Genomic DNA, 25,974 nt, shown 5'->3' with positions numbered 1-25,974 from the left:
GAAATGGAAATTTGACTTTTAAAATTTATTTCATTCTAGTATGAATCATTTTCCAAATAGGAAAAAAAAATCTGACCTATTCATTACAGTTCAAAACAATTTTTAGAAAATGACTTATCAACTTTAAAAACTGCAATGATAATACCAATGTAAAATATCTTACACCCATTTTCTATGAATATAATATTTAGAGTAAGCTTAAATTCCCATTGTTACATCTTCATTACTTGTATTCAAATTCTGCATCGATTTAATAATGGAATCTTTGTGGGTTCAAATACATATAATGATATAAAGAATTTTAAAGATCAACATTCAGTTGAAATTAGCACTTTTCTTGCTGGGAATAATAGCAGTCAGTTTAAAAAGATGACATCCCTCTTCCCCGTTCTGGCATGTCCACAAAGCCCCCCTCCCTCCAGGAAGGAAGAGACATCTGAACACCTGTCTAGGAATTTCCTTCTGTTCTCATAATAGATTTTTTTTCCTTGTGGCAGAAGCAGCTTTTAATCAAAGAGGTGTGATATATCCATGCAGCTAATATATTACAGTTTGCTATGATTAATTTGAATTATATTATATAAATATTTAATGTGGTCATTTTTTATTTGCATATTTCATTTGCATTTTTATTTATGATTATATGTATTGATATATGTGTGAGGGAACAGATGACTTCTATCTTGTTCATAAATTTTGTGGAAATTATTTATTCTCTGAATGGATCAATTGCTTTCTGCCAACATGTCAGTGCATACTTTTCAAACCTTTGTTAATAGACCATCATCCAGATTGTTCAGACCAGAGTCCTGGTAATCATCACTCTTTTGTCTGCATCATTTCTGCAGATAATATTAATGTTTCCTTTTCCTGGTCCTCTTCTTTGGACTGATCAAAATTCAGATTATTGGCAATTGGTTTCATATTTATGACGGTTGCAGTGTCCTGGGATCATGTGATCATCTTTTGCGACCTTCTGAAAAGCAAAATCAATAAGATTGACTTAGCAACCCTGTTACTAATTTAACAAATGCAATGATTCACTTAACAACTGTGGCAAGAAAAGTAGTAAAATGGGGCAAAACTCGCTTAAATGTTTCACTTAGCAACATAAAGTTTGGGCTCAATTATGGTCATAACTTGAGGACTCCCTGTACTCAAGTCTACAAGCTAAAAAAGAATAATTGGAAGAATATTTGTAAACCAAGAAGGAGTTCACACTTTAATTTGAAATTTACCATTGAGTTCAAGAAACATGGCACTATCTTTTTGGGGATGCTGTAATTCTTCCCTATTACCTCACAAACTGTAATTATTTATGACTTAAAAATCATTATGATGAAGAGAAATAATTGTGATCTTGAAAGCGTTTTCAATTTTAATTTTTTAAAATATATTTTGTGAAAAAACTAGATTACCTCTTTTTCTAAAATTCATTATATATTCTTCTGATGAAAGTTCAGGATATGAAAATGAGACTTTAATGGGACATTGTTTATTAAGATAGGAATATGTTTATTTGGTGTTCTTTGGTTCTTATATAACAGCTGCTTCAGTCCAAAATACAGTGAATCATTGAAAATGAATAAACCCCTTTTGTACTAAATTTAGTGGCTGTAGATTTTGGCTCGGTATTTAGCCTTCCAATATGAAAGATAGTGAATAAATTGCAATAGACATATTTGGGTGGAGAAAGAATGTTCTTCCCTTTTTGCAAACACTGTAAATAGCCAAATAGAGACTTGAGAAATCTCTGTGCAGCGATTTCTTAGAAGAGATTAATTTCCATAAAAAAATTAGTTTTGCTAAAATGGGAAGACAGAGAATCAATGACTATATTTAGGGAGAAAAGCATATAAAAGAAATGCACTAAAGTATTGGGTCCCAAACTAATTAAACCCAATACACCTATGAGTAACATTTATTTTATGTTTTCTTCTCATGACTGCTGCTGCCAAATATTATCTTTGTGTCTATACCAGACTACTTGCATAACCCATCTTTGATTCTCTACCATCTTCTCTTCTTTTGTGCAAGCATTGTGCAAGCAGCATGATCATCTATCAGCCTTCCTGGCGCAGAACCAGCCATTTCTCTGTTGTTACCCAGTGAGACCTCTGCTGTGTTCCTGGCATCGGCATCATTTCCCTTCCCGTTCATCAAATGAATCCAGAAAGCATGTGCAGGCAGGCAGATTGCTCTTCTGTGGCTGACCTTTCTCTGAGTTGAACAGAGAGAGAAATTTTCATGTTCCCAGGAAGCCATTTCCACTATAATGACTAATTGGCACAGGACTGCCTATTCAAGTAACTGGGGTCATGGCCCACATCCTTTTTGTAAATCTTTGTGAACAACCTGCCGCTTGGCTAGTAATAGTTTATTTAGAGAAAATAGTGCTGGATAATGACTTGGATTTTTTTCTTCTTAAAATTTTGAAAGAGAATCTTTTTTTCTTTTTTTTAAAGAGTTCATTTCTAAAACATTTTTCCTTTTTTCAGGAAGGTGGAAAACCCTACAAAGATATTGTACCATAGCTTGTAATTCATTTCTGGAAATTTTATATTTGCATTTCATTATTTTAAAATTCCGCTGTGGTATTTCTCTGGAACTGATTTCTAGTTTGAAGTCTTAAAGAAAATCGGCGAGCATTTTGTGTTGAGGGATGACAACAATGATTTCTCCTCTTAATTTCCCCATTTGTGAGTGTTTTGCATTTTAGGCCTCTTCAAAACCTGGAAGCTACCTTTAGTTCTGCTTCAGTAGAGCAATTGTTCCTAGTCGTGCCTGGTCTGATTAGTTCTAAATAGTGCAAAGAGCCATTAGGTTACGAGAGTGCATCTATTCCTTTATGCTGACTTGTGAAGCTGCTTGGTTTTTCCTAACTAAAACTATACCTTTTTAATCTGTTTCCATCTGTGAGCCTTTGTTCTTCATTTCCTCAGCATGGAGCAATCATGCTTTTCCATCTGCTATATCTTGAGGCAGAACTGAACTTGGTTCAACTTTTTGTTAGTCCTGCAAAATGCCATAAAATAACTTTAATGTGCAAAAGTTGATTGCATAGAGGGCAGAACAAGAATTCAGTGACATAATTTCAAGAAAACCAGACTTTTTCCTGCTTCCATTCCGTTTATCCCTGGAACTTTATTTTCCTTTGTTTCTGGTAGACAGTTATCAGGAAAGTGCTTTGGAAGGGCCCTAGGGAAGCTCTGGAGGCAATAGGATATGATGCATCTGAAGGCATCTACTGGGAGACGAGTGGGCCTCCATGTGTAGTTAGTTGGCCTCTGTAAGAAAAGTGTGCTAGACTAAATGGCCTGGAATCCAATCCACCAAGATGTTGCTTATGTTTTTAAGATACAGACTGGATGTTATAGGTCCGGGGTGTCAAACTTGTGGCCTGTGGGCTGGATGTGTCACGCACTGGCCACACCCACCCCCATTTTAGCAAAGGGGGGAAAAGTGATACGTCATGTGATGATGTGACGATGCGAGTTTGACACCTCTGTTATAGGTAATATCCAGATTGCAATTTTTCCACTCAGTTGCATCTAACGTTAGCGCTCTTAGTGATAATCATAATTTGTTTCCCTTTAATTTGTCAGTTGATTTGCTTGGAACAAAATCTTCAAAATAAAAAAAGCAAGGTGATCCATTGCTTGCCCATGCTAACCACATATTTGACAATTGGACACAGTGTATTTTCACAGCTTCACTGTGAAATTCAGACTGGTAAAACAGCTAGAGTGTGAACAAGAACTAAATAATTAACGATAGGGTAAGGTGATAGGAATAAAATTACTGAGTAAGTGGAGGACATATATTTGGAGTAGGCTTGGAAAGATACAAAGGTGAACTAAAACGGGAAACATGCCCCAGATAATAGGAACTCCAAAAGAACAAGGGCTTTGTTAGCGCAGGGACAGGTGAAATCTGAGAAATCTAGTTTAAGAACTAAAAATACTTTGTCTGTCTCCTAATGCATTCAAGGTTATTTCCTATAAACTTACAAAGGATGACTATTGTTTCTTAGGACATTAATGTTAAAAAGGGTAATTATAATTAGTCTGACAGTCTTCTAGAATGTCTTCTAGATTTTACAGATACATATTGTAGTGATGCCAACAGTTTGCATGATAAATATACAAATCCAAGACAGGAAGAATGAAGAAAAAAAAATGTAAAGCAACCCTTCCCTAGATTTTCATTTTGTTGTAAAATATTCAGAGCAAAATACACCTAGTTAGAACATTGTATATGGGGTATAAATTAATCTTTTCTTCCTCTGTAATTTCTGCAAGATAAAACCCACTTCACCCTGCCCTTCGATTACTCTGGCAATATGACTATTATGACTATAATAGTCCTTCAAGTGATGGTAATTGGGACTCAAATTTTCATCACTGAGCAATGCAGATGTAAATTGCAGTGTCATGTGCCACATCACTTAGTGATGGCAATCCCCATTGCCTTTGTTAACCAAATTCCAGCAGTTGTCAGCTGAGGACCCATTCCAATCCAAGCCTCAAGCTTTGTTCCTTCCCAGCCCCAAGCCTTGGTAAGATAAGGGACTGCCTTCAATTCCCCCCACTGACCTATCTTGAGAAGAAGTTTTGAGAGGACATCACCATGCACAATCTTGGGAAGAAAGCCTCATGTGGTCAGCAGCTACCTCATGAATGGCAGGGCAGGCATTCTTGGTCAGCAATGGGAGCAAGAAAACAGCAAAGGTCAGCTAGGGCTGCTGGAGCCAAAAGGGGTAGAAATAAGTAGTGGGAGATAGGCAGGTGAGGGGAATTGAAGTGCCTCTGCTTTGTAAGTGGAGGATAAATTTTGATCATGTGACCACAGTGTGTTGCACTGATGCATTTCCCTTTGTTCACCATCACCATAGCTGCAAACAGTCACTGAACAAAGAGTTGTAAGTTGAGGACTGCTAATTGTAATTTCTCAAATATTAGGTCTGTACATAATTCTGGATCCAAATTCTAGTTTAATCATATGCACAGTATGAGCTATTTTGTTCTTCCATTCATGTAAATGAACTAACAAATTAGGATTCAGCACTTAAAGCAGTTTTGTAAGCTTGTGTCTATAACTAAATGCTAGCAAAGAAGGCAGGTTTCTGGCTATGGTCCCAAGATAGCTTATAAATCTTACCTTAGTGAGGTATTTATTATATGTTTATTATATGTTTTGATATTGTTGTGTACAGAATCCTGAAAAGCATTTTCAATTATATTGACTTCTGACATAAAATGACTATATAACAAGTCAAATAACATTTTACAATGATAAATATATCTTATATATTTATATATTAAAATCTTATATATTTTATTATAGGAAAAACCATTGAGCAAATCTCTGCAACATGGAGAAGATCCACAGTTTGATCAAGTAAGTTATATTGGAGACAAGTAAATTATATCTCTTTTGCTGTCTGCACTGTAGTTCCAGTTACTTATATGACTAAAGCAGAAGAATTACAACTTGATTAATCTTCTCCTTTGAGGCTGTTGATATCTTCAATTTATTTTAGTTTTGTTATTAAGAAAATATATACTGTTCAGCCATTGTAGGTTAGAAAAAAAAGTGCAAGACTGAACCTACACTATATCATTGTACTGCCCCGCAATTGTAGAGCCAATTCATCAAGACATTAAAAATTGACAGCTTTTGCTAAACATACATAACCTTAAATATTCACTTTAAACCTTTCTCAAGGCTGAATAACATTTTGTTTCAGCCCACATAAATCTCTTTGCAGCTCTGAAAAACTTCAAAATGTTCTTACTGTATATTGCTTAATAATACAATCCATTTCTTTCACCACATGAGACTTTTTGATACCAATTGTAAAGCATGGTGATGGCAAAGTTATGGTTTGGAGCTGTTTTGCTGCATCAGGACCTGGACAGCTAACTTTCATAGAAGCCACTATGAATCATTCATTATGCCAGAGGATAATGTGCTTGAGGATAACATGAGACCATCTGTCAGAAAATTGAAACTCAATCAAAAGTAGACCTTGTAACATGACAATAACACTAAAAACTGAATTATGACCAGTTTTTACACTTATGACCATTGTAGCACCCCTTCAGTCATGTGATCTCCATCTGGGACCTTCCTAGTCAGCTTCTGAAAAGCAAAGTCAATGGGGAAGCTAGCAGGAAAGGTTGCAAGTCATGGTCATGTGATGTCTCGCTTAACAACCAAGGTGATTTGGTTAGTAACTGCGGCCACAAAGGTAATAAAATCAGGTGAAGTCACATTATGTCTCACTTAATGACTGCAGCACTTAATCATGAATTTCTAGACCCAATTGTGGTTGTAAATTGAGGACTACCTGTATAAGACACTCCTGTGGCTAGAATATCAAGTATTAGAGTCAGTAACTTATACTTATTGTTTCTGCAGAAGAAAATGGCATAGCTCTTAATTTTTTGTTGAGTAAATGGCTGCAAAGATAAATTTGTATAGGTTGTTTTGTTGAATTACATTACTTTTATCTTTCATATACTGTTTGAATGTAAATAAAATACCAATATGTCCACATATATTTTAAAAGAAAAAAAATCTTTACAAGTGGTATAAATAAATAAATAAATAAATAAATAATTTTATTTCTATATTGCCCTTCTTCCGAAGGACTCAGGGCGGTGTACAGCCTATTAAAAGCACAAAGACAGACATCAATTAAAAATAATTAAAATTATTAAATAATTTTGGCTCAGATTTAAAACCCCAAAATTTAAAACACATGCTTACTTTTTATGACTGTATTTGTTTTAACATTTTTATCATGTTTTATATGCAGTGAAAAAATTACAACATAGTTTATAAATACAAAGAAATGATGAAATAGAAGTTCTTCTGCAATATAAGAAAGCTACCTGAGCTATTGTTGATTTGGCGTCTGTGACTTATGTTTTTCAGTGGTGCCGAGTTTAAAATTAATTTCATAAAATTTCTGGACATTGACATATTGACTTCTTTTATTTATTTTTGGTTCCCCTCCCCCTTTTTTTCTCTCTCTGTCTCTATAATGCATACAGATGTATACTTTTATTCCAGATGTTGATTAAAAACAACTTTATATTCAAATCTTATTCAACTGGTTCAAGTTGAAGGTGTTATTAGTTTTATAACAACCTTAGCAACAGTTGAGTGGCTGTCAAAAGTTTTCCTGTCTCATTAAAATGTACTGTAAGACAGTTGTTGCTGGCAAAGTTGTACCAGTAATGTTTTTTGGCAAATGGTGTGTTGCAGAGGGAATCAACTGAAGTCTATGAAAAGCCTCATGAGATTTAATTAGTACAACATGGAGGAGGACTCATCACTAGAGGGATAATAGTGTTTTAATCCCACTCAATGATCAGGATAGGTTGGTTGTAGAAAAGGATTGTGAAGACTGAAACGTGGAGATAATATCTTAATGTTTTAAATAAGCAACAATATGTGCAGTGGACATTTCTTTTGGGGGCAAGCATGCCACAATGACAGAAGCAGCAGCAGCATGCCATAGTGATATGAGCCTGCAGGTTTGTACATGAAGTCTGCTGCGGTCACATACTGTGGGCAATATACTGTGGGCGCTGTGGGCACTGCAGTGTGGCCTACAAAAGGAGCAAGATCTTACAGATGCCTATGGCCTGTGCTTGCCATTTCTAGCTTGGTTCTTAGGCATATGCAAAACATTTGGAGGAGTGCTTCACAAAGTGTTGAGGTACTACATCCAATTAAAAGCTCAGAACAGATAGATAAAGGATACACCATATTGTCTGAGTACTTCTGAAATTATTGTGAAGATGGAGCAATTAGAAACTGTGTGGTGCCCTTGTTTTGAGGAATGGTTCAGAGGTTTACTTCAATAATTTTGTGAAGCAGGTCTTCAAATGACTTGCCTATCCCTACTAATAATAAATTTAATGAAGATATATAGTATTTATATTCTGATTTGACAGTTCAATAACTTTTTTATTATTATTACTTACGTCAGAGCAAAAATACTTTAGGTGACTTATTTTTCAAATTCTTCCAAAATAATTATGAAAAGTATATTTGTAAAGACTAGCAGGGCGTTTGCTTATGTAGGGTGGGTATCTCAAGCTGCATGCTCTGTAGTTCATTCAGGTTGGAAGAACATGTTCATTTTGTGTAACAAGGACCCATTTGTACATCTGCACACTCCCTTTCAGTAGTAACACAGAGCTAGAATTCTTCTCACACTGGCTGTGATTCCAATAAATGGAGGGGTTGAGTAACCAGCATGCTGACTTAGACGTTCCTCCCTTCCTGTATTCTAAGAGTCAGTCTCTGTAAATTCCACCCTTCCTTCCTGACTTATAAGACCAATGACCAAAAAAGTTAAAAAGCTAAGGAGACACTATGTATTTAATTTACGTTACATTGGGCAGCACTGTTCAATAAATTAGGCATTAATAGGTGAAGCTGCATACCTGTAAGTTATACATACTACGCTTAATAAACCAAACTGAGACCTGTGCAGTTGCTTGTTCAAATCAAATCAGTACATTTATCTTACTAAGTAAGATCAGTACAATTATCTTACTAATAGACCATTGTGACTACATACCCAGTAGACAAAAATAGGAGAATATTAATGAAAAATCATGTGGCAAAAGTTATTTATTTGTTTGTTTGTTTGTCTATCAAACTTGATAACCCACCATCTCCCTTGTAGAAGGGCTCTATGGGTTATCTCCATAACCATCAGGTGAAAATCTATATGAACTCAGAATTTCACTGATAGTACATCCGAACAGGTAGCTGACATTGCAGATCTGCCAATTGAGAAAAGCAGGAACAAATGAGAGAGATGTGAGGCATTCAGAGAAAGAAATGGTCACTCTTCACTTATCAAGAAAAATCTCAGTATTTGCAAAATTCCATTACCAAGGATCAGCGAATTCACAGGAATTGGAAAGAAATCTGTAATATGAATTTGAGATAGGGTTTAAGAAAAAGAAAGCTGAGAAACACTACAAGTACTATTTCAGTTTCATTAAAGTTTTAGATATAGCCTAAGATTGAATGACACAGCATTTTATTTTCTGTCTTCCAAAGGACATTTATTTTGGCAATCTTTGTTTTTATTTTAGCTTCTTCATTCGACACTGACATGTTTGTGCAGCTGAAAAGAAAACTCTACTGATATAAAATTATGAGAGCTGCTATTGTCAAATTCAGATCGAATAAAAACTCAAGATGGAATCTCAATATTTTGTTTCCTTCATTGACTTACTTTATTTAAAGAAAAACTTAAATACGTTTTTCCTATTATGGGAGAATTAACAATTGATTAGGGAAAATTGCATGGGGAAACAAAATCCAGCACTGCATTTATGATTCATTTGAAGGGAAAAGGGGCTAGAGATGTAAAGAAAACAAAAATTTCAGGAGGTTCACTTCAGCTACACATTCTGCTGAAAATAATGGGATAGGTTGGCTGTAGATTGGTTAAGATGTGGAAGTAGGAATCAGGAAATTCATATTCAAATTTTATGTCAGCCTTGGAAGTTTATTGGCTAACTTTCCTCCCCTCAGATATGCTTGATATAGATTCAGGAAGATTCCATTCTGGAGAGACAATGCTCCTGGGATTCTGGAAACAACAGAACATATGCTTCTTAGTGGTTCCTTCTACTACAGAGACATTCATACTAGCCTCACTCACCATTATTTCATAAATACCCAGGGTGCGCAGGATAATTATATACTTCCCTGCTGCTTGCAGATACCAAACCTGCTACAACATATAATATTGCCAGGTTGTGCACAGCAGCACTTAAAATCTATCAGAAGATAACCTGTGCCATAAACCAGTTTTAATGAGCACTTTGTTTGTTATTTTAGAGTGCTCTGTATTGTGATATATTTAGCTTGCCATGTTCCTCTATGCAAGGACTGTCAAACCCGTGGCCCACGGGCCAGATGCATCACATGCTGACCATGCCTATGCCCTGTTTAGTGAAGGGGGGACAAATTGCGATACGGCACGTGACGCCGCCATGACGTATCGCGACTTTTGATTTGACACCCCTGCTCTATGCTCATCTACTGTTCCTGTCCTTCCTCTTAGATTCTTTTTAGATTTTTAAAAATGTTTTTAGGTTTACATTTAACATTGATGTCTAATTTATTTGATATATTTTTTAATTCTCATGCTTTTTAATTTTTTTTGTACCCTGCCTTCCTTATGCTACCCTCCTCCTTATTATTGACCATAAAAAAGATTTGGTTTTATTACTGATTAATCAAGCTTTCTTGCTTTCTCTCAACTATACCTATTTTATACTTTATTTCACAATGGAAATGAAATATAACTACTTTGAGCTTCTGGAAGAAAGGAGAATATGTACTAAATAAATAATAATAAATATAGTCTTAATTAAATTAAGACAACACATTTATTATTTATTTATTTATTCTAATATTCTGTATTTATTGGACATAATGTATGACAAAATATTTTTTAATGGCTGGCTTTAGACCTGTAGCTGGAAATGTAATTTGTGAGTAGGAATATTTAATTATATGGTCTGATTTGACCTATTATAGTTTTGGTTTGAACTTTCCAGATTTGTTGTTGTTGAAAATTATATATTCTTGTATATTCTTCTAGAATCTAGATCTAGACTATAGTTTTGTTAAAAAAACACTTCAGTATGAGATTTGTAAAGCAAATCTTTACAATTGAATTTTATCACAACTTCATGTATATACTTTTTGTTCATTTATTTCATAAAGTAATCCAACATGTGATATACTAGTATGAAAAATTAACCCACCTCCAGTTCAGTTATTTAATAAAAGGAATACCAGAGTCAATTGTATGAATGTTTCATTAAATAATCAGGGCTAATTTGGGTCAGTCATTTCCTTATATAAAGTATCTTAAACTTTAGCTCTCACATACAGATTTTAAAGGCATGCTCTATTCCAGTCAAAACAAAATATTACTAAACCAGTCAGTTTGGTTTTCTAGTGGTTAAGACGCCAGGCTAGAAAGCCAGATAACGTGAGTTTAAGTCCTGCTTTAGCCATGAAACCTGCTGGGTAACTTTGGGCCAGTCACTCTCTCTCAGCCTAACCCACCTCACAGAGAATTGACTAAAGATTACAGTTGATTTTTAGTAGACTGTACCTAAATATGTTTTTATTATTATGCATTTTCCCATAGGTAATTAGTTCAATGAGTTCCCTTTCAGAGTATTGTCTACCTTCTATCCTGCGTACTTTGTTTGATTGGTATAAAAGACAAAATGGCATTGAAGATGAATCTCATGAATACAGACCAAGAACAAGCACAAAATCCAAAAGGTATGCACCTGGATAACTTTTACTACTGATTGCTACTTACGGTTTTATGATTATTTCTAAAAAACAAACAAACCTGCTTCTATATAGAATTTAGCTTTAAAGGATTTGCTTTAAACAATATTTGTGGGTGTGTTAAAGGATTTGCTCCAGACAATAGTTTAAGGGTGCTTTCATTTTCCAATCCTGTCAAAGCATCATGAAGCTAGCTGTGGAATTCTCTTCATTACTGTTGAATTTAAATTCCTGTTGAATTCTCTTCATTCCTGTTGAGAATAGACAGAGAACACATGAGCCAATCAATGCTTCCTTCGAAGGGTGCAAAAAGAGTGCAGAAGTTGAAAAGTAGAGGCCTGCACTCTGAGCTATGGTATTGTATGTCTCAAAGTTGTGTGATGGCTCTTCCTAGTTGAAAAAATAAGCTATAGAAGGAAATGATGTCCTAGTGCCTGGAGGCCGTGCGGGCCTGGATGGGGAGAAACAGGCTCCGACTCAATCCTTCCAAGACTGAGTGGCTGTGGTTTCCGGCGTCCCGATATAGCCAGCTGGTGCCATCGCTGGTTATTGGGGGCGAATCATTGGCCCCCACGGAAAGGGCTCGCAACTTGGGCACCCTCCTGGATACACGGCTGTCTTTAGAAGAGCATATGGCGGCCGTGGCCAGGGGGGCTTTTTATCAGGTCCGCCTGATACGCCAGTTGCGTCCCTTTCTAGATCGGGACTCTCTATGCACGGTCACTCAGGCACTCGTCACTTCCCGCCTGGACTACTGCAATGCTCTCTACATGGGGCTCCCCTTGGGGTGCACCCGGAGGTTCCAGTTGGTCCAGAATGCGGCCGTGCGGGAGATTATGGGAGCGATGAGGCGCTCCCATGTGACACCTCTCCTGCACGAGCTGCACTGGCTTCCTGTGGTCTTCCGGGTGCGCTTCAAGGTGTTGGTGACCACCTTTAAAGTGCTCCATGGCTTAGGGCTGGGGTATTTACGAGACCGCCTTCTGCCGCCAATAGCCTCCCACCGGCCAGTTCGCTCCCACAGAGAGGGCCTCCTCAGGTGCCGTCGGCCAGACAATGTCGGCTGGCGACCCCCAGGGGGAAAGCCTTCTCTGTGGCGGCACCTGCCCTCTGGAACAACCTACCCCCAGAGATACGCACGATACCAGACCTCCGGACTTTTCGTCAGGCCTTGAAAACACATCTATTTCATCTAGCCGGGCTGGCTTGACCCCATCCTTGCAGTTTTAAATTTATAATTGGTTTTAATTGGGTTATTTTAAATTGATAGCCAAAATTATTTAATGTTTTTTAAATTGTTTTTAAATTTTATATGTTGTGTTTTTACCGTGGCTGTTCACCGCCCTGAGTCCTGTTGGAGAAGGGCGGTATACAAATTAAATAAATAAACAAACAAACAAACAAACAAACAAACAAACAAATAAATAAATAAATAAATAAATGTAAATCCAATCATAGAGACCCACTTTGGCTTATTCCAGCAGACTAAACCATCATGCTATGTTTGGCACCCTTAGAGAGGGCTGTAAAGCACTGTGAAGCGGTATATATGTAAGTCTAAGTGCTATTGCTCTTAGAACTGCTTGTTTCAGAGAGATTATCTGAATCCTGGACTGTGGTAGTTTGTTAGTGGAATACATCCTTACATAAATTCAATTGCCACTGTATTTTATCTGCTGGTTAATATTGATGTCTATGTTTTATGTCAATTGCCTTACTGGTTGTATTTTTATATGAGATGTATAGAAATAGTGAGGATTTGGAAATAGTTTAATAAGGAAATAAATTTGAGGGAGAACCAATCAACAGAAACTAAATCTCTTAAATTGGGGAATAATAAAGGAAATAAAAGGAGTAGATATTGAAGCATCCTTAAAAACTTGTCAGATGAATTTTTGACCCTCTTGCCCTAAAATAGATTAATTAAAAACTGTTTAATTTTATACTTCATTTGTGTACGACAAGATAACTTTAATTATGTTTTCTCATTTTTTAAAGTGATGAGCAGCAACGAGACTATTTAATGGAAAGAAGAGATCTTGCTATTGATTTTATTTTTTCTTTAGTATTAATAGAAGTATTGAAACAGGTATGTCATTTTGAAATTTTTAATATTTAATTTTAATGGCATATGTTCATCACTCTTTTAGGGAAAGATATGCAAGCCTTTCAAATAAAGAAATAATGTATATAAGCGGCTATGGGTTTCCACATAAACTGGAAAACATTAATTTTGAAGGTTTATTACTTTGTAAATAGTATCTTAAGATTCTGGGATTCTTTAGTCACAAATCAAGTGTATTTGTGTGTGTGTGTGTGTGTGTGCATGTGTGTGTTTGTTATTGACTAGAAAAATGTGAAATAACGTTCTCTGATGTACTCAGCAGAGAATGAAACCAGGTTACTGTTTAGGGTGTGCTTTCATTCTATTCTTCCACTTTTCTCCATCTTATCTGCTAGATTAGGCTTCATTTTCTATAAGAGGTTGAGTCATAGAAAGACCTTTCTGTTTTTCCTGTATACATAATGGGAAGAAAGAATTATATCTTAATTCTAAATACATTTTCTAGAAGGAAAGCTTCATAATTTTAGCAAAATGTACTTCTAAATGTAAGAGAGCAAGAGGTAAAGCAAATTAATTAAATTGATTCTGTTTGGTGGTTTACAATTTGTTGCTGTGTTTCCTATTTCACATTTATAAGCGCTTATACAACAATTTTTAAAACTCAACATACTGCATCCCTGTCAGAATTAAGGAGCATTATATTTTGGAGGAGAAAGCAGAAACATGTAGTGGCTGACTATACTTGCCGGTAGTCATCCTCAAGTATGAATTTTGTTAATTGGTTGTTAATTTGTTTTTCAGATTCAGCTTCATCCTGTAATTGATGGTTTGGTACATGATGTTATTAATTTGGCTTTCAAGCACTTTAAATACAAAGAAGGGTAAGACTTGTTCTTTCTTTTCTATGAAATCTCAGAGATTTAGACCACACTGGCATCAATAGTTACTAACCCCTGGCAGTATGACGTAGTTATGAAGTAGGAATTTGGGAGTCTAAATTTTGGGAGTAAGGACCTCCTTTTAGAAGACACTTTCTTAATCAGAAACTGTTCTGCCTTCCTTTAGGGAAGTTTGATATTAAGAGCTTAAGAGCCCCTTCATAAACTTACTATTTGTATAAATCTCAGATAAATAGAGAAATCCTATGTCATTTTGTAATGCAGGCATACCATTTCCCTTATTTCCAATTGATTAGTTTTTATCGTAGGGAAGGCTTACTCTTTTGCTAGTATAGTGATGAATCTTAACAAGATTTGTCTGGCAAATCAAATATTTCATGTCTATTATTGCCTCTATAACTTTCTCATACCCTATGCTGGTGTGTGATCACAATAAAGATTGATTTTATTTATATGACTTGTGAAATTGTGTAGAATTAGATTTTAATGGGGTTACTACTCTTTATATACTAAGCCAGATTTCAACACTATGGAGATAATGCTCTTTATATACTAATCCAGGTTCAGACATTCAGCTAAACCGTAAACCACTACATTTGGGTATTCAACTACACGAAATCAAAACCCAATGTATGTAAACCAAGCGTAAGTGTGTGTGTGTCCATTGAGAAATGATAGGAATACCTGAAGATTATTGGTCATGTGAAGCTAAACCAGGGGTGAAACGCTCCCGGTTCGGACCGGATCACCCGATCCGGTAGCAATGGAGGCGGTTGGTTCAGAGAAGCGGTAGCAAAAATTCGCCGAAGAGGTTGTAGAAAAAATGCTTTTAAAAGTAAAAAAAAAAAAAAAACTGGCTACACCTACCCAGTCACATTACCACCACCACCACGAAGCCACGCCCACAGAACCGGTAGCAACAAATTTTAGATTTCACCACTGAGTTAAACCTACTGTGGAATTTAGTTATGAATGTTTTAAAATTCTATATTTTCTTAATTTTAAACAGGTACCTAGGTCCCAACACAGGAAATATGCACATTGTTGCAGATCTCTATGCTGAGGTAATAGGGGTACTAGCACAAGCAAAGTAAGTATATTTAAATAATCAAAATATTAGATATCTTTTACTCAGAAAGCCAGATTCTTTAATGAGAAGTTTTCTCTCTCTCATAAGTTTTCTTTCTCTTTCATAAGTTTTCTGTGTGTGTTAGAAAGAGAGAGAGAGAGACAGAGAGACAGAGAGACAGATAGACTGTTTGTGTGTAGTATGCACGCGGACATGCACATTTTCAATCTTTGTAGGAATAGATTCTTTCCTTCACAAATGCTTTGTTTTATCAAACTAGGTTTTGATGTAGAGAACTATCTGATCTTCTGTAGTTTCTGCAGCTAGTTAAACTATTCTAAAAGTTATAATCTTCTTCCATTGATACTATCTTTGGAAGTTCAAGAGCAGGAATTAAGTGCAGTGTTTCCTCAGAATAATCTTCTAGGAGACCACTCCAAGACCACTCTGGCTGATCATAATTTAAAAAATAAGTATATAAAGTATAATGCATTGTAATATATCTGTGTTGCTGTCAAATATCTACTTTGAAACAAGCATCATCATAATTTGTTTTTGTTTTGCCTGTTTTTAGATTTCCAGCTGTGAAGAAGAAATTTATGGCAGAATTAAAAGAGCTGCGGCATAAGGAGCAGAATCCTTACATGGTTCAAAGCATTATCAGTCTAATCATGGGGATGAAATTCTTCCGTATTAAAATGTACCCTGTGGAAGATTTTGAAGCGTCCCTTCAGTTTATGCAGGTAGCAAAGTTCCATATCAGGAAGAAACTGTCCTTTTCTTATACAAAGAAACCTCAGTGCTTCATAATGTTTGTGTAGTAATTAATTTCAGGAACATGTGGTTTTTATTTCACAGGTCAGATAGTAATGAAAACTGGAAAATAAGATATGCCTATCACTAAAAACTATTTTCATTTGATTGTTCATAATGTTTGCTTATATTTTTCTATTTGGCACGTTATTATTCTCTGTATTTTGTTGTACTTAATTTGGAGTAAGAATACAATGGGATCACCTTTGACTAAACATACATAAATTTGCATTGCCTTTTGAATCAAACTGTCAAATAAAATAAAGGCAAAAATAGTAGCTTTGTCAAAAATACAAATATTCTTGTTTTTTTATGAAACTTTATTTTCTATTTTTGTTTATTCCAGGAATGTGCACATTATTTTCTTGAAGTTAAAGACAAAGATATCAAACATGCATTAGCAGGCTTGTTTGTTGAAATTCTTGTCCCAGTAGCTGCTGTAAGTTCTTGTTTGTTTGTTTACTAACCCATAACCCATCACCCAAGTCCCTGGTTAGTACACATAGTATCCAACAGCTAGTAATAAGTTAAAATAAGAGGCTTAGTGGCGCAGCAGACTAAAGCACTGTTAAGTAACACCAGCTGCCTGCAATTACTGCAAGTTCAAATCTCACCAGGCTCAAGGTTGACTCAGCCTTCTATTCTTTCGAGGTAGGTAAAATGAGACCCGGTTTGTGGGGGCAATAAGCTGACTTTGTATAAAATAGAACACTGCTTAGGGGGCCCCCAAAAGCCCTACTAAGCAGGTATATACAAAAGTATGAAAGCTATTGCTTAACGCATTGTAAGCTGCCCTGAGTCTCCGGAAAAGGGCGGCATATAAATCGAACCAATAAATAAATAAATAAATAAATAGATAGATAGATAGATAGATAGATAGATAGATAGATAGATAGATAAATAAAATACATAAAACTTTAAAAGTATAGTCTGACATTAAAGCAGAATTAAAGTAGCATTTTTACCAAAGTTAAATTAATAACAAAAGTTAAAAATAAACCATTTCAATTGTAAGCTAATTGAAAGGTTTGTGTTTTAAAATCATCTTAAGGGCCAGCATGGACAGCAGTTCTTCTATTGCACTGGGAATTTGACTTGGGGCTTCCACAGAGAAAGTTTGACCCCAAATAGCAAATAGGCAGACCAGCTTCCACTGAAAAATGAGCTTTTGGTGGCTTATGTTAATAAACGATGGGAATCTTACAATAAGAAGTATTCTGCCAGTGTCTTGGGCCCAAGAGCTTTAAAGGTAGTAAATGACATGTTTCACTATATCCAGAAACAAATAAACAACCTGTGTTAACACTTCAAAATTAGCACAGTGTGCTCTGTCCAATGTTTTGTACCAATAGAAATTTCTGAATAAAACACAAGAGTAACCAAGAAAAAGGATACAAGCAAATGGTTGGGGGCTAAAAGTATATCTATAGTTGTGTTAGATTATTATTATTTAAGATATGATGAAGGTAAGGGGCTGGATTTCACTTCAAAGTTCATGGTAAAATTCAGATCAAGAACTCCCAAGCTGCATATTGTGTTTATTCTTTCTGTCTCATCTTGGACAGATAGTAGATCTATTAGAGTTGCTAGAATTATGATTCCCCACAGTGCCTTCCCTAGATTCTGTTTAAGTTTATTTTTCCTTGTTTAGCCAATGACTGTCTGCAAGCCAGCATTATCTTCTATATGAGTATCCAAGCTGTACGTATTAGAAAATTTGAAGCAGAACTTTATTTTATTTTTCTCTCTCTCTTCAGGCTGTTAAAAATGAAGTGAATGTTCCCTGTCTGAGGAACTTTGTTGAAAGTCTCTATGATACAACACTCGAACTATCTTCACGAAAGAAGCATTCACTGGTTAGTAATGTTGAGGTTAATATCTATTATGAAAAGTGTTTTTAGGCAGTATTTTTTTTTTCTTAAAATGCTTTCTGAAATGTTTCCAAAACTATTTCCCTGTATCTCATTAGAGTCACTATAATTTGTTAGAAGGTCGTTTTTAATGTAAGTGCCTCTTGGTCAGCATATGCATAAACTGTTTATATGTACAGTATTTCTGTCATATTTAGTCATTATTGATTTCTGGCTATTAAAAAAAGCACACCATTATTTCACATCTACATGAAATATAGTCCAGCGGTTATCATAAGGCTTAAAAGAGTGAATGGATATGTTACTAAACAATGCAAAGTAATAAAGTTTTGTTAGTAAGTAATTGGTATCCTTAATAAACAAGCCAATATGACTTCTGTTAAAACAATAGTTTATTTCTTGTTTCTAAGTATAATCATACTTTGTATGAACTTAATAGTAGCATAGACATTTCATTTTGAAAAGCTATAGCAGAGATGAAGATACGATGCACTGGATCTTAGCGTTTCCTTCTTTCATTCGATTATATTACTTTTGTGGGTTAATTATTCCGAAGCATTGGGTTTCCTCAAATACCTTTAATATCCTAAGTACAGGACCTGGTTAGGGAGGGAGAGAAGCTTCTGCATTCATTAATGGCTCAATAAATATTCGGCAGCAGTAAATGTTAGCACTGTTCCAATTTTATTTATATTGAAAAGATTACCTCTTCAATTTGCTAAACAGTTGTTAAACTGTATCAATGAAGCTTGCAAATGTGAATATATTATGAGTCACTGTAAGAAAATAATTATGCTGAATGTGAAGAAAGTAATCACTTTTAAGTCTAACTGAGGTCATTTGGAAAGATTCAGATACATGGTTAACTCTTGAAATAAGATGTGGTTCCCTAACTAGATCATGTCCATTGGCTAGATCAATTGAAAGTGAATGGGGCTTTAAGAAAATAAAAAATATTTTATAATATTTCAATTTACAGTTTAAGTTGAAAGTAGATGATTTAGTATAACAATTTGCATCAGAATCAGAGGAACACAAGATATTATAAGTACCATAAAGCACCAATCTTCCAGTGCTTTTCAGACAAAACAGAAATGTTTTATACTAAATTATTATTATGAGACACTAACCTAGGTATAACAAGGATAATTGCCCTCTATTATTAGGTGGTAGTGAAGACACTATCATCTGACCTCAACTAATTTTATTTTTGTTCTGTAATTTATATTTTAAAGTTTTTTTTTTATCAATGATTGTAATAACATTTGATTTGATTTTGATAATAATGATGAATGGTTGTGATTTAAATAGTTCGTTTAATGCTGAGAGTGTTAAAATCCTACTGAATGTAGTGGACATTCTCCAAAGTACATATAAATCATACTTTGTTTTTCTAGCTTTTAAGCAAAACAAAAGGGGGAAAGGGAAGAAAAAACCCATTAAACTGAAAGTGCAAGGTAGAACATTTGGAAGAGGACAAAAAGTTGGACAAAAAACTACCCAAATATGCATTTTGGATCATCTAGCGTTCCCTTTTGTACTTGACCTGTGAATTGTGGAATCTTTTATTTTTTATTACAATATTTTAATTGAAAATGAAACTTTAAGAATATTTTTAACTGAAAATAATATAGTTGAAGTGTTGCGGGAGAGTTAAGACATTTCTGTGACCTTATAAGGGACAAGCCATTTCTCTAGGCTATTTCCAGTAACAGAGCCAAATAAAATACAGTTCTAAGAAAAAACATTTATTTAGTGGCTCATTATTATATAAAATGGGATGAAAAAAATACCAATTGTTTGAAGAAGAACTCAAACTGCTTTTTTGTCACTACCATGAATGCATTTGTTAATTTATCCATTAAAGACGAGGGCCACATTAGTCTACACAAATAGTCTATTCTGTGGGAATTCTAATAGCTTCATGACAGCAGATTCTTAACATTCAATAAATCTAACTGGTACAATAATTTATAGCTTACTACAATTTGTCCTTGGAATGTTACATTATTCTGCACTCTATTGCTGCATAATGTTGGACCGCATTTCAAGTGTCCTGGATAGCGCTAGATAGAAGTATTTTATTATTTAATTGTAAACATATTCCTTCATTTATACCAAATGATCACAAAAAATCATAATAAATAAGCTTTTAAAAATTGTAAGAGTTAATTTTTTATTTTTAAAAAATCATTGTTTGAATTTTGAATTCTATAATCATTGTTTATATTGGCTGATGCATTTAATATAAGCCAGGAGAGAAATGGAGCTCTAATGTTTACTGTGGATCTGTTGATAAATTAGATTTCTCCTTTGTTGTCATTAAAATAATCTTGTATTTCTTTTGTCTCTTATTTAGGCTTTGTATCCTCTGGTAACATGCCTGCTTTGTGTCAGTCAAAAACAGTTCTTTCTAAATAGATGGCATATTTTTCTCAACAACTGCCTGTCCAATCTCAAAGTTAGTACATCATATTTTTTTTTTTTTTTGCTTTGTAGTTAGCTCTGGGTATGTGTGTCATGAATCTGCCAATACTACCTGTGCAATTTTATATTCTTAATATAGAGGCTTCCTTGCAAATCAATACATGGTTTTCCAAATCTCTACTAATTATAAAATACACATAGCATACTGACTCAGTCAGGATGCATTTATATGATATAGAACCTCTGTCATAATTAAGTCTGTCATAATTAAGTACCTTTAAAATAAAATAGAACTAGTACTTGCAAGTACATTTGTAAATGTAATAAGATTACTCTTTTTAAAATAATAAAGTCCACATCTTACATTTAACAGGATGATGATGATGAAGAATTGATTATAGCTGCCCTCTCTGGTAGACTGAATTGCTTAAAAATACAAATACTAAACAATAAAAACAGTTAGAAACAACTAACCTTCAGGCAGTCCAGACTAAAGATATGGTTATTAAAAAGAAAATATAATTATTTTCTTTAACATCTACTTAATATAGTTGTTAAGAATACTTAATATAATTGTTAAAAATAAAGGAATGACAATCTTTGTACTTTGAAAGGTAAAAAAGGTAAGTGGGACCTACAAAAATATTGCAGCTCTATTAACTGAAATATGGCTTTTAATCATAAATAGAATTATGATTGGTGAGATAATTTAACAGCCAAGTTTATTATCTTTTTATGTTTAGCTGGAGAAAACAACATTGCTTAAAAACTGTCAGTTGCTTTACAATAAATAATAATTTTTTCCTATTTCTAAACCTTGCTACCAATTCTTTTGTCCTACTGCATAAATACTATCTGAATGTTGTTATTCACTGAATTATATTTAAAATTATTTACTGAAAAGTTGACTCATTTTGCTTAAATTCAATTTGAGCATTTCTGTGGTATTTCTACAAAGGTTGATTGGTTACAAAGCTAAATAGTTGCATTGCTTTTAATTAGCAAAATGTAAAGAAAACTAACAGATCCTTAGCAGAACTTCTGTGGTGTCATAGAACATTTATTGAATCACAGAATTAAAGAACTGTTTAGGCCTCAGTTCTAATTCCTGCTCAATGCAGGAATCCAAATGAAAGCATCCCCAACAAATGGTTTTCTAATGTCTGATTAAATACATCCAATGAAGGAGAACCCAGGTTCAGGATAACTGGTTGAACATAACTACAATGACACCTTCTCTGAACTGGACTCCACATTCTCTCCTGCATCCATGAAAGAGCGTTCTAGAGCATCCATAAAGAGCAAGAACATGTCTTGACCTGGTATTTCAACCAGTATTTTACAATTATATTACTTCTTCAACTTCTGAAAATTAAACATGCTCAGTTCTTTCATCTTTCATCATGCAACTTTGTTCCTTGTTGCCCTTCTCCAAACTTTTTCCTATTTCAAGTGAGCTATCTGACCACACTTACGGTGATTAATCTATCATAGTTACATATAATAGCAACATAATATGATACAAAAAGGACACAAATCTTAATATATGATTCTCGTATGCATTTTACTAAATCATATGGTTCACTGAAATGCATTTGTCTGAGTTCATACAATACATAAACACCTTGGTTTACAAATAACAATTGCTAGGTAACATTGACTTTTATGTAAAAGTCATATACCAGTTATATGCTTGAGATATGAAATATTCACATCTTGCCATTTTTTTAAAAAAATATCTGTCTTCAAGTCAGTTTGCTCAGCTGGCTTTAAAAGAACACTCCAAATGAAAATGTTGTGTTTGTGTAGCAGATTATTTAGCTTCCAGCACACTTAAGAATTACAGTAGATGCTTGACTTCAATGACAAAACAAAGCTGAAGACATATCTATCCATTCAAAGCTTAAAAGTTATCGCCAGTAAGAATATTTCTGATTCCAAAGGCTGAGAAGTCTTCTGCACTTTTAAGATACTGTATATAAACAAGACATGTCTTACCCATTGCTACAGTGAAAAAATAGTGTTCTTTCTCAAATCTGTTGAATTCAAGCATATATATTTCAAGCTAGAAGCACCATAATTTTAAATATCTTAAATGTTTGCTCTCTATTTCACTCTCTCAGATCACCATGCATTACTTTTATCAAATCTAATTGATACTAAAGAAACACATGTATTTTTTATTGTTTATGTTATATTGCTATCTTTCCCTCTGTGTAGGGGAATGATAATAGCATTATTTTACTTATCATCCAAATTTTAGCAGTTCTCCAGGTTTACCATTTATAGGGTGCAGCCTTACAATTTGTCAGCATTCATAATATTACTTTCTTTTCATTGTGTTTCTCCTTGTACTCAAACATTTACAGCATTAGCTTCAGTTTCAGTTTTCAAAATTTAATTACCATATGTTTTATAATATATAATACATATATTATAATTTCTTCATTCTATACCATACATTTTGATCCTTTAATTCATTATCTTCACCTTTTCTTTCTGGCATGTATATTCCTCATCTGCACATCACAAAATTATTTCATTCAGATCTGTTACATACTTCTCGTTTTTCTCAATTCCACAAAAATGCAGCATGCTGTATCTAATTCTCTCTCTCTAATATCATTACTTAGCTCAGATTGTTCATGCCATGAGAACATAGCCCAAATACTTTGGCTCTCATATCATTCTTGGCATAAAGTCTACTATGTATTTTCCCCCCTTTTCTTGCAGGACCCCAAACAAGGCCATAATCCATATTTTGTAGATTTGTCAGTTTTAATAGTTCTCATAGGTCCATTACAAATAAAATACCCTTTTTCAGGTTCCATGAATAAAAATGTATATGCCTTAAGATTTAGCCGTTATATGAAATATAAATCAAGGTTACAGTATTTACATTATTTTATTTTTTTAGAACAAAGATCCAAAAATGGCTCGAGTTGCACTGGAATCTCTCTACAGACTGCTATGGGTTTATATGATTAGAATTAAATGTGAAAGCAATACAACTACCCAAAGGTATTGTTATATATTCATATTTCAATGTAATTTTTCTCATGCAGTGAGCAAATCACTAAAGCTACCTTCAGAATAATCCAAGAGTATAATTAGTGCCATATAATGCAAAGGAAGAGATAAAATATCTTAGTTACATTTTGATAAATATCCTGGGCATATTTGTGGGTTAAAGTTTACATTCTGGAATTATCCTTTTATTTAACTGCATTTGCTGTGCTGTCAGTATTACAGTATGTTCCTGACACAAGGAATTTCTTCTTGTCTCTATTTTCAAAAGTTTGATTCAGGTAGCATAAAGCTATATTGCAAGAAATGAACTTGTCACAATGTGTTTTTTTTTTTAATTTTACAGTCGGCTTATAACAATCATCACAACCCTTTTTCCAAAAGGTTCCCGAGGTGTGGTACCCCGAGACATGCCTCTGAACATTTTTGTGAAAATTATACAGTTTATTGCACAGGTTTGAAAAACTTTTATGCTTTTTAAGCGATGGAATGTTTTATTTTTAAGTTTTACATTATGTTTCCTCTACTTTGCGTGTCTGAGTTTTGCTTCTTTAGTTATAATGTGCTTAAATAGTCAGTTTCAGCTTTCAGTTGGATGAATTATAGAAAAGTCTCACATTGAAAACTACACTAAATTCTGGTAATGGATTGAATACGTCTCAATTATATCATCTCATATCTATCAGGATATGGTATTTAAATTCTACATAGGATACATTACAATTAGGCCTTCTTCTTCTGCTTTACAATTTTCTAGATAAGCAGTAATCTCCATTCATTGTTTATGTAGAAAGTCTTGTTATAAATATGGTCTTGTTAAAATAAGTTGGAATTCTATGTTGATTTAAAACTCTGATCATTCCACTCAGATTTACACTAGAGATGCAACAAATGTTATCATATGTTCATGTGCAATATATATTTTGCTACAGGAACGTTTGGATTTTGCAATGAAAGAAATCATATTTGATTTCCTTTGCGTTGGAAAGCCAGCAAAAGCATTTAGTCTAAATCCAGAGGTAAGGTATCATTATTAATGTATTTTTTTTAGATTTAAAAAAGTATAATATGTTTTTAAGAGAAAAGCAAAGAAAGTGGGTCAGTGTTATCTAGTGCTCTTTGTTTTGGCATAAGGGATCAACTCTCATCTGTATCGTTCATCAAGTCTTTAATTGCTCTTTAACACTATCTAAGCACATGTTTTTACAGTGCTCTACATACATGGAACAATTCCACGTAGTTTGTAGAAATTTTTGAAATTTATATGGCTCCCTATTATAAAGAGATAATTTTGGATGGCTATTGGTGGATATACCAATAAAAACAGTTTAAATACAATAAAAAGCAGATATAATAAATAACAAAAAACAAAAGCTGAGGAATTTCACACATTATTCTTAATCACAGACTTGCCTACTTGTGCTATCACCTCAACCCTAACACCTGAGGGAACAGCTGGGTTTTTGCAACCTTCCAGAAAACAAACAGGATTTGGGCTATACAGATCTCCATGAGAGACTGTTCCATTGGGTACACATTTCAGTAGAGAAGGCTTGTTTTCTCGATTATGTCGTGTTGAGAAAACTAGAGAAAAAGCAACAGTTTGGCCTGTTTGCTAATTGTAGCACATTTTTAAATATTTTACAAATATTCTGTATCTGTTATACTTCTAGTTTCTTGAGTAACTAGTTAACCTACAATTACTGACTTAACACCCCACTATTTCACACAACCATTTCCATGTTACTGTATTCTTATCAGTCCTCTTTAATTCTCACTGGAATCTAAATTCACACGTGGAACGTGTTCTTTGGAATCTTTTGGAGATACTGCATTGATCTCCAGCTATTTTCAGTGTAATCTCTTCAGGTCAGGTGAGAGTAAAAAATGCATCACTGCTAACCACATAATTGTTATTTTGCTTTCATCATCCATCCATTAAATTTGCAGAGAATGAATATTGGTCTGAGAGCTTTCTTGGTTATTGCGGATAGCTTGCAGCAAAAAGATGGAGAGCCTCCAATGCCCGTTACTGGAGCCGTACTGCCTTCAGGAAACACGCTACGAGTGAAGAAAACATACTTGAGCAAAACTCTCACAGAGGAGGAAGCTAAAATGATAGGCAAGTATCAGACATGTCTTCTGCCTGTTCACAAATGTGTATGACAGCTTGACCCAAATTTTACCCACATTGCCAGCCCTGAGACTTCATTTCACTGTTGAACTGAGTATACCCAAATGCTTCTTTTGGAGAATGCAGCTTGAGGGAAGTTGAATCACAGTTTGGTTGCCTGGGGATAATTTCTAGTTGCCAGTAGCAACCAAAAATTATGCAAATATATAGTGACATAATGTATAACCCATTTATTATGGTGTAATGTTTATTTATTTTTGTATTAAATTGTAGCAGAATTTAACTCTGGCAGAATAGGACTAGTAATT

General features: G+C 34.3%; 1 protein-coding gene across 1 annotated transcript in view; it reads left to right on the top strand.

Moving 5' to 3' along the window:
- FRY (FRY microtubule binding protein) overlaps positions 1-25,974 on the top strand; it is a 152,954-nt gene that overhangs the window by 41,767 nt on the left and 85,213 nt on the right. Inside the window, exons 3-15 of the mRNA XM_070942813.1 lie at positions 5,347-5,400; positions 11,210-11,349; positions 13,360-13,450; positions 14,228-14,307; positions 15,335-15,415; positions 15,969-16,137; positions 16,554-16,646; positions 17,965-18,063; positions 20,438-20,539; positions 23,423-23,526; positions 23,879-23,987; positions 24,465-24,551; positions 25,483-25,654. Coding sequence (XP_070798914.1) covers positions 5,347-5,400; positions 11,210-11,349; positions 13,360-13,450; positions 14,228-14,307; positions 15,335-15,415; positions 15,969-16,137; positions 16,554-16,646; positions 17,965-18,063; positions 20,438-20,539; positions 23,423-23,526; positions 23,879-23,987; positions 24,465-24,551; positions 25,483-25,654 — 1,381 coding nt within the window. The remainder of the gene's footprint in view (positions 1-5,346; positions 5,401-11,209; positions 11,350-13,359; positions 13,451-14,227; positions 14,308-15,334; positions 15,416-15,968; positions 16,138-16,553; positions 16,647-17,964; positions 18,064-20,437; positions 20,540-23,422; positions 23,527-23,878; positions 23,988-24,464; positions 24,552-25,482; positions 25,655-25,974) is intronic.

Source organism: Pituophis catenifer, unplaced genomic scaffold (genome assembly GCF_029215685.1).
Source record: "Pituophis catenifer annectens isolate HBS135680 unplaced genomic scaffold, rPitCat1.0.hap2 SCAF_4, whole genome shotgun sequence".
Taxonomy (NCBI): domain Eukaryota; kingdom Metazoa; phylum Chordata; class Lepidosauria; order Squamata; family Colubridae; genus Pituophis; species Pituophis catenifer.
This window is presented reverse-complemented; position numbering and strand designations above follow the sequence as displayed.